This window comes from Pelodiscus sinensis, unplaced genomic scaffold (genome assembly GCF_049634645.1).
Source record: "Pelodiscus sinensis isolate JC-2024 unplaced genomic scaffold, ASM4963464v1 ctg102, whole genome shotgun sequence".
Lineage (NCBI taxonomy): Eukaryota > Metazoa > Chordata > Testudines > Trionychidae > Pelodiscus > Pelodiscus sinensis.
Genome location: NW_027466045.1, coordinates 53542 through 62232, shown reverse-complemented (window position 1 = coordinate 62232; position 8691 = coordinate 53542). Strand labels below are relative to the sequence as shown.

At 67.2% G+C, this 8691-nt stretch overlaps 2 protein-coding genes across 2 annotated transcripts; one reads left to right on the top strand and one right to left on the bottom strand.

The window, feature by feature from the left end:
- Positions 1 to 706: 706 nt before the first annotated feature.
- On the bottom strand, positions 707 to 2375 carry TREX2 (three prime repair exonuclease 2). Its single transcript, XM_075918588.1, has 2 exons — positions 2072 to 2375; positions 707 to 1504 (listed from the first exon to the last, which is right to left on the bottom strand). The coding sequence occupies exon 2, from the start codon at positions 1500 to 1502 to the stop codon at positions 846 to 848; it is 657 nt and encodes a 218-aa protein (XP_075774703.1). The 5' UTR covers positions 1503 to 1504; positions 2072 to 2375; the 3' UTR covers positions 707 to 845.
- Positions 2376 to 3303: 928 nt separating this feature from the next.
- On the top strand, positions 3304 to 7114 carry EMD (emerin). Its single transcript, XM_075918639.1, has 8 exons — positions 3304 to 3550; positions 3829 to 3903; positions 3950 to 3960; positions 4009 to 4087; positions 4237 to 4467; positions 4716 to 4816; positions 6184 to 6233; positions 6361 to 7114. The coding sequence occupies exons 1-8, from the start codon at positions 3469 to 3471 to the stop codon at positions 6614 to 6616; spliced, it is 885 nt and encodes a 294-aa protein (XP_075774754.1). The 5' UTR covers positions 3304 to 3468; the 3' UTR covers positions 6617 to 7114.
- Positions 7115 to 8691: the final 1577 nt, after the last annotated feature.

Sequence of the window (8691 nt, the reverse complement as noted above, 5' to 3'; positions counted from 1 at the left end):
AGACACAAGACAGACCCCAGGAGTCCTCCCCCGCTGTAACCCCCAGCCCCCCCCTCCCCACCCAGACACAAGACAGACCCCAGGAGTCCTCCCCTGCTGTAACCCCCAGCCCCCCCCCCACCCAGACACAAGACAGACCCCAGGAGTCCTCCCCCGCTGTAACCCCCAGCCCCCCCTCCCCACCCAGACACAAGACAGACCCCAGGAGTCCTCCCCTGCTGTAACCCCCAGCCCCCCCCCCACCCAGACACAAGACAGACCCCAGGAGTCCTCCCCTGCTGTAACCCCCAGCCCCCCCCCCACCCAGACACAAGACAGACCCCAGGAGTCCTCCCCTGCTGTAACCCCCAGCCCCCCCCTCCCCACCCAGACACAAGACAGACCCCAGGAGTCCTCCCCCGCTGTAACCCCCAGCCCCCCCCTCCCCACCCAGACACAAGACAGACCCCAGGAGTCCTCCCCCGCTGTAACCCCCAGCCCCCCACTCCCCACCCAGACACAAGACAGACCCCAGGAGTCCTCCCCTGCTGTAACCCCCAGCCCCCCCCCCCCCAGACACAAGACAGACCCCAGGAGTCCTCCCCTGCTGTAACCCCCAGCCCCCCCCCCCCACCCAGACACAAGACAGACCCCAGGAGTCCTCCCCTGCTGTAACCCCCAGCCCCCCACTCCCCACCCAGAGCCAACACAACCCAGGTAATGGCTCGCAGCCCCCCACCCCCGCTCTAAGCACTAGCCCCCACTCCTCTCTGAGAACCCAGGCGTCCTGGCTCTCAGACCTCTCCCCCTCTTCCTTCCCCCCAGAGAGCGCCCAGGGCTCTTGGCGCTCACTGTGTGCTGGGGGGCTACATGGGGGTCACTTCCTCCCAGGCTCGGGCCTTCTCTGCCGCCCAGCCCATGAGGGCCGGGGCCCGGGCGAGGAAGATGGCGAGGAGGGTGCGGACGTCGCCCTCGGCCGAGTGGGCCCCGTCGGGCTCCCTGCCGAAGAGCCCCCGGAACAGCGCCCCCAGGTTGTAGCCCCTCTCGCTCCCCAGGCCCAGCTCCTGCAGGGCCCTCAGGGTGTCCAGGCAGCCGGTGCCAGGAGGCAGCTCGGCCCCCACACGCGCCAGCTCCGCCCGCAGCAAGGGGAAATCGTAGTCGAAGCCATTGTGGGCCACCAGGCAGAGGGGGGCGGCTTGGCGGGCCAGGAACCCGCCCAGGGCCCGAGCCACGGCCTGGTCCAGACCCCGCTTGCCGTTCTCCTGCAGGCCCTGCTGGCTGAGCCCCGTGATGTCGGCGGCTTTCGGGCTGAAGGGCTTCAGGGGGTCGATGCACAGGGTCAGCTGGTCCAGGATGCGGGGCAACTGGGGGGCGCCAGCGGCGTCCTGCGGGGGGCGCTGTAGGAGGGAGCGGCGATGCAGGGCGAAGAGGCACAGCTCAGCCAAGCGGGGGTGCTCCTGGGGCAGGCCGGTGGTCTCCAGGTCCAGAAAGACGAAGGTTTGGAAATCCTGAGGGGCCAGCATGGCTGGGGTCGGAGAGGAAGAGGAGTGAGGGGAAGCAGGTGATGCGGCTGTCTCTGGGGTAGAGCAGGGAGCCAGGACTCCTGGGCTCCGTCCCCAGCAATGGGAGGGGAATGGAGTCTAGTGGTTAGGGCGGGGGAGGGAGGGGCTGGGAGCCAGGACTCCTGGGCTCCGTCCCCGTCCCCCCCGCAATGGGAGGGGAGTGGAGTCTAGTGGTTAGGGCGGGGGAGGGAGGGGCTGGGAGCCAGGACTCCTGGGCTCTGTCCCCAGCAATGGGAGGGGAGTGGAGTCTAGTGGTTAGGGCGGGGGAGGGAGGGGCTGGGAGCCAGGACTCCTGGGCTCCGTCCCCAGCAATGGGAGGGGAGTGGGGTCTAGTGGTTAGGGCGGGGGAGGGAGGGGCTGGGAGCCAGGACTCCTGGGCTCCATCCCCCCCGCAATGGGAGGGGAGTGGAGTCTAGTGGTTAGGGCGGGGGAGGGAGGGGCTGGGAGCCAGGACTCCTGGGCTCTGTCCCCAGCAATGGGAGGGGAGTGGGGTCTAGTGGTTAGGGCGGGGGGGGGACCAGGACACTCACCTGCTCAGTGACTGCGTGCCTCAGTTTCCCAGTGTGTGCAGGCGCCCCGCTCTCCCTGCAGGAGTGTCTCTCGCGGTGCCCTGGCGCTGTGTGAGCTGCGGGAGGGCAGGACACCTGTTTGGGGGGGCGGGGGGGCGGGGCGCTCGTGGGGAAATCGAAACTGGCCAAGGAGAAGTGATGAGTCACACGGGCTCGTATCTCCCGCGGCCTTCTGGGGGCGGTGAGCGCCCTGCCCCCCTCCGAGGGCCCAGGGGCCCTGCCCCCCCGAACCCAGGCGCCCTGCCCCCCCCGAGGGCCCAGGCGCCCTGCCCCCCCGAACCCAGGCGCCCTGCCCCCCCCCGAGGACCCAGGCGCCCTGCCCCCCCGAACCCAGGCGCCCTGCCCCCCCCGAGGGCCCAGGCGCCCTGCCCCACCGAACCCAGGCGCCCTGCCCCCCCCGAGGGCCCAGGCGCCCTGCCCCCCCGAACCCAGGCGCCCTGCCCCCCCCGAGGTCCCAGGCGCCCTGCCCCCCCCCGAGGGCCCAGGCGCCCTGCCCCCCCGAACCCAGGCGCCCTGCCCCCCCCGAGGGCCCAGGCGCCCTGCCCCCCCGAACCCAGGCGCCCTGCCCCCCCCGAGGTCCCAGGCGCCCTGCCCCCCCCCGAGGACCCAGGCACCCTGCCCCCCCTCCGAGGGCCCAGGCGCCCTGCCCCCCCGAACCCAGGCGCCCTGCTCCCCCCCGAGGACCCAGGCGCCCTGCCCCCCCCGAGGGCCCAGACGCCCTGCCCCCCCCGAACCCAGGCGCCCTGCTCCCCCCCGAGGACCCAGGCGCCCTGCTCCCCCCCGAGGACCCAGGCGCCCTGCCCCCCCCGAGGGCCCAGGCGCCCTGCCCCCCCCGAACCCAGGCGCCCTGCCCCCCCCCAGGACCCAGGCGCCCTGCCCCCCCCCCCAGAACCCAGGCGCCCGGGCTCAGCGGGGCGGGCGGGGAGTTCCCCAGCTGGGAGGGGGCGTTGCGAGGGGCGCGAGACCGTTGCCAGGGAGGGGGGGGGGAAGCTGGGCGGACACGCGGGCTAGGGCGTTGCTAGGGCGGGCCGAGCGAGCCGTTGCTAGGGCGGGCCGAGCGGAGCGGAGCGGGGCGGGGCGTTGCTAGGGCGGGCCGAGCAGAGCGGGGCGGGGCGTTGCTAGGGCGGGCCGAGCGGGGCGGGGCGTTGCTAGGGCGGGCCCAGCGGGGCGGGGCGAGCGGTTGCTAGGGCGGGCCGAGCGGGGCGGGGCGTTGCTAGGGCGGGCCCAGCGGGGCGGGGCGTTGCTCGGGGCGGCGCGCTGCGCCCTTGCCGGCCCCTCCCCCGCGTGTCACTTCCTGTCGCCGCTGGCGCCTCCTGGGCCCGCTCCGCGCCGGAAGCGCCCGCCCCGCCCCGCCCGCCATGGAGCGGTACCGGGACCTGTCGGACACCGAGCTCGTCGCCCGGCTGCAGCGCTACGGCATCGCGCACGGGCCCGTCGTGGGTACGGGGGGGAGGGGCGCTGGGGGGCCGCGAGGGAGGAGCTGGGGGGGGCCGCGGGGGGGGATCTGGGGGGGGCTGGGGGGCCGCGAGGGGGGATCTGGGGGGGGCGCTGGGGGGCCGTGGGGAGGCAAGAGAAGCAGGCTCTGGGGGGCAGCCAGCGGGGTGTGATGGGAACAGGCGGAGCAGGGATGGGGGGGGGGCAGAGACATTCTGTGAGCTGTGGGGGGCAGGGCACCGTGGGCCCACCTGACCCCCCCCCCCTTGTCTCCCGGCCCCCAGGATCGACCCGGAAGCTCTATGAGAAGAAGATCTATGAGTTCGAGAGCCAGCGCACCAAGCTGTCGCCCCTGGGGGGTCTGTGAGCTACTCGGGTGAGTGGGGGGCCAGGAGGGCTGGGGAGGAGCCAGCAGCGTAGCCGCTGACACCCTCCCCCCCCCCCCCTTTTCTGTGTGTCCAGAGCCCAGCACTACCAAGACCTACATCCAGGAATCCTACAGCTACCGCCCACCAGAGGAGCGGCACCGCTACGGGGACGACAGTGAGAGGGGCTGCGGGGTGGAGTGAGGGCCGTGGGCAGAGCTTGGGGGGTGGGCACCCTGGGTCGGGCAGGGCCGGAGGGGGGGGCTGGGCTGGCAGGGGCTGTGGGTGGCAAGTGAGGGGCGCCGGCAGAGCTCAGGCTGGGATGAGCAGCAGACTGTGGGTTGGGAGTGAGGGGCATGGCAGTTTTCCTGGACTTGGGGTACAAAGGTTGGGGCATCTGGGGGTTCCTTTCTCCCATGGGGGTGGGGGCTAAAGGTGCCCTCCCACTAATCCCTCCTGTGTGTCTCTGCCTCCAGATATCCAGCCCCACCAGGACGTACACGCGGGAGCTGTATGATTTTCCTCGCCGAGAGGGTCGCACCAGCTACCTTGGGGATGGTGAGGGGGGCAGGCATTTCCTCTGGTGCGGGTGCAAGGGGGGTACAGAGCAGGGAGGATGTGTGGGAACACAGAGGGGAGGGGAAGCTTTGTAACTTCTCAGGCCTGGGCCTGACACCCCATCCCCACCCCGTCCCCCAGGCCACATTGACATTCCTGCACCAGGGAGTTCCAGGGGTGGTGCTCTGGGGGGGTGGGGGGAGAAGAGCCACGCCCAGCCCCTATCTCACCCCACTCCTCCCCCCCAGATGTGGACAGCGAGTCTTACGAAGAATCTTCCTCCTCCTCCTCCTCGTGGTTCTACGGGTCAGGCCCAGGTCCCATGGGGGAAGCCACTGCCCGCCAGCCGGTAAGTCAGGCCTTATTTGGGGGCAGGGATCTGGGGCAGGGGGCAGCTCCAGTTCTCTCCCTACGCTCTCTGCCCCCCGCCCCAACCCAGACTCTCACACTGCCCCTCCGCTCCCTCCTACTTGGTCCTACCACATCTGACCCCCAATTCTGCCCCATCTCCAGCACCCTGGGGCAATCCTGCACTTGGCTGCTGGTCCAGCCTGGCAGGCTGTTGGCGGCTGGGTGATGGGAGGGGCTGGTGAAGCTGGAACTAAGTTGGGTGATGTTGTGTGGTGTAGAGTCAGTCCCTTGCTGGTTGCTCTGCATGGGCTGTGGGTGACCCCCGCTGGCGGCTGTCCGGAAGCATGACCCAGCAGCAGGTGCCTGGCCGCCCCAGGGCACCTTTGTAACAAAATGTCAACTTTGTAACTGTTAAAGCACCAGCTGTCAGCATGGCCTACCCAAGCAGAGCAAGTACCCTGAACCACAGCCCGAGAAGCGGTCCCCGCTGGCTGTTGCTGTCAGTAGCCCGCCTTTCTTTTTTTTGAGTTGAGTGTCTGCGGAAACCGAGCTTTGCTGGGCTCGATCGATAAGAATCGAATCCTTCCCGCTGGCTCTGCCGCTCCCGTCATGGCAAACGAAAAGGGAATCGCTGGACTCTAGCTCCTCCCTTGGTCCCCCCGAGTAAGGCCTCGAGTGTGACTGTCGGGCCCGGGCGCGCTCCTGTTGAAGCACACGCAACCCTGGAGGTGCCCTTCATTCAGTTTAGGTCTCTCCCTTTCGAAGGGAGCTGAATTAAGGCCACTTGCTCTAGTGCTAGAGCACGAAGGGCCCCGGCTTGCCTCTGCGCCCAGCGCTGCCGGGCTGGCACTGCTTAGTGTCTGCTGTTCCAGAGCCAAAGAGGGTGCAGGGGGAGGGGGACTCCCCAAGGAAAGGCTGGTGGTGCAGCGTGTCCCGTGCTGGAGAGATGCAAATGACTCCCTAGACAGAGCCAGGGTATGTGGCTGAGCGAGCTCCTGCCCCATAGCTGGACAGCACCTGCAGCCCCCCATGCCTGGAGTAACCTGATGATTGGGGCCCTACCAATTTCACTGCGGTAGAAAATGTGCCAGGGCTCCCTCCCCCCCCTTAGCAGCCCTCCCCCCACAGCTCCCCCTCCCCTCTTCCCTGTAGAAGCAGCCATCTGTGTGTTCCCTCCCTCCCCTGCAGACTGCTCTGCACAGGCACCTCAGACCCCGGAAGCGCCCAGCTGTGGCAGCAGCACAGAAGTGAGGGGACAGGCCCAAGGGCCTTGGGGGGGGGAGGTTTCAGGTGAACACGTTTGCGAACCAGGTGGGTGTGAAATTGGCCAGCCTGGGGCGTGACGGCCGATGCTTTTCCTTGCAGATCGGCGAGTCCGCGGCCTACGCCCCCAGCAGGACAGAGGAGGCTGAGAGGTGAGACGCAGTTGTTGGGGTAGGGCCCCCCTCCGAGGGGCCAGCTGGCATTGACGGGAGGGGGCTGGAGTCTAAGGGGGGAGCTGTGGGGGTGACTGAGCACTAACTTCTGCCCCTTCCCCCGCAGGGACAGCGTCTCCTACCAGCGGGTTTGCCAGACCCGGCCTGCCCCGCCCCCCATGCGAGTGGAGCCGCGTCGTGCCATCCACCCCCTGCCCCGTGGGGGACCGGGGGGGGCTGCGGGGGAAGGCTCCCGGCGCTTCCTGCCCCTCTGGCTGCAGCTGCTGCTCTTCGGGGCACTGGCCGCCTTCCTGGCCTACGTGTACTGCGTCCTGCAGGGCGGCACCAACGACAACCCCTTTGCCCAGCACCTGGAGGAGTGAGGGGCCCCGCCCCCACTGGGGACACGCCCCAGGGCCCCTGTCTCACCTTGCACCTGGGGCCTCACCCCCTCCTCCCAACTGCCTCTGCTCAGGGATGGTCATTGGGGAGGGGTCCCACAGCTGCCCGCCCACTTCCAGCGGGCCGGGGTGCCTACTGGCGCCCAGCGTATTTACGTAGGGCCTAGGCGAAGTGCCTCCTGGCTCCACCCTGCCCTGTGCGTAGCCTAAGGGGGGGATTTCTACCCCATCCCCCCACAGGTAATGCAATGGCAGGGAAGGGGCCATGACCCTTGGAGGAGGGAGCCCTGACACCTCATGCAGCTCCTGCCCTAATCCAGGCTCATCCCTTACCCCCCCCCCCCCCCCCCCCGGCCCCCGGAACCTCCCTGACATACCCTGGTCAGGAGAGGTCGTTGTCCCACACTCGAGTCCTTCCACTCCCCTGGGGGGGATAAATCCACCCCCCTCCTCTCTGGGGAGGGGGAGTTGGTCTCGAAGGGGCAAATATTCGCCATATGGTGCTTTTTAGCTTTGCTTTTATAGTGGGCTTCGGCAGGTGGTGGTGCGGGAGGGGTGGGGGGTTGCTGCATTTTCTAGCAAACAGGTTTGCTGTTCAAACAGACCAGTCATGAAGCCACTCAATAAAATTGGGGCTTTTTTGGTTGTTTTGTAAAATTTGGGCTTGCTTCATTGGGGTGGGGGTGTCCACTGCCCCCTAGAAGTGCCCCAAACCAGCCACCCCTCCCCTGGAATCAGGACTGCTGGGTTCTCTCCCTGGCGCTGGGAAGAGAGTGTCTCTTGGGGCTGGGGGAGAGAGACAGAGGCTGCCTGAGGGAAGCCACAACAGCCCGGGTGTCCCACCTGGCTCGGTTTGGGGACACGTTGGTCTGTGTTCTTGGCGCTCGAAGGCCATGAAAACCAGCCAGCCTTGTCAGGCAGCGTGGAGCCGGGCAAAGCCTCCGGTAGCCTCAGGGTGACCCCTCACCTGGGCTGGGGTCGAGAAAAGGGGACTAAGTGTCTACATGGGGGGGGTGTCCAGTGGGGGCTCCGTTCCACAGTCTTCAGGCGCAGGCAGTGGTGGACAGTGCAGGCCTTGTTACACGGCATCGTCGGAGAGTTCCTTGTCGCGGGGTGTCAGAGCCTGAGTCTCCTACGTAGCACCAGGAGCCCTTGGGAAGAGGCTGGGCTGGACTCGGCAGACATCTGAGCGAAACGTCGGGGGGGCTTCGTTAACAGCAGGCACTGAAGGGTGAGCAGCGTCTTGTGTCTGTCTTCCTAGCCCCCCTCAGCTGAGGCCGGCAGAGCTGCCTTGGGGAACACGGGTGTGGGGGGAATCCATGGCTCTGGGCCCCATAGGGGGTGGGGATCATTGAGGGCTGTAGCATGGTGAAGGGGGCATGTCGTGAACCCCATTGCAGTGTAAAAACCAGGTCCACCTGAGGCAATGAACAGGTGGCTGGCTGAAAGCAAACAGGGATGCCGTCTTGGCCCTGCGGCACTCGGTGCTGGAGCTGTGGGGAGGCCGAAAAATCTATCTGGGGTCAAAAGTTCTAGTATCTCACCACGTATCGAACCGAGACTGGCGGGTTCCTGATTCCCAGCTGCCCCCTTTATAGTGAGTCCTGGGTTTGCTTCTTTCCCGGGCCTGCCCCTTCTTCCAGGAGCTCCCACAGATCGCGGCTGGCGGTTCCCAGGCTGTGCTACATTATATTACTCTCACTTACCGTCCTTTGCTTTAACCTGCCCGGCCCTGGTTTGGCTTCCGTCCCTTCCTGTGTTAATTTTGTGGAGTATCGTCACCATTAACCTTTCTGGTGCAGACTGAAGCAAAACTGGCATCTGTACCCACCTAGATTATGAACCCATCTGTGAGACTTCCTACAGCTCTGCAATGCCACTGAAGGCGTAACTTAGACGGCTGGTCCTTCCCGTGTGTTCCTTGCATTTGTGTCTAGGTGTAATGTTGCTTCCAGGTGGTAATTCCTCTCCCAAGAGCTTAGCTTTTGGCTGTCAGAATCACAAACAGTAGAACTGGAAGGGACCCCAAGAGGCCATCAAGTCTAGTCTCCTGCCTC

What these genes read in the sequence shown, in the direction of transcription:
- TREX2 (XM_075918588.1), bottom strand. Translation starts at nt 1,502, where the DNA reads ATGCTGGCCCCTCAGGATTTCCAAACCTTCGTCTTTCTGGACCTGGAG.
- EMD (XM_075918639.1), top strand. Translation starts at nt 3,469, where the DNA reads ATGGAGCGGTACCGGGACCTGTCGGACACCGAGCTCGTCGCCCGGCTG. An exon ending in CGCGCACGGGCCCGTCGTGG is followed by an intron (nt 3,551 to 3,828) that starts GTACGGGGGGGA and finishes CCCGGCCCCCAG; the next exon opens with GATCGACCCGGAAGCTCTAT. An exon ending in AGGACAGAGGAGGCTGAGAG is followed by an intron (nt 6,234 to 6,360) that starts GTGAGACGCAGT and finishes CTTCCCCCGCAG; the next exon opens with GGACAGCGTCTCCTACCAGC.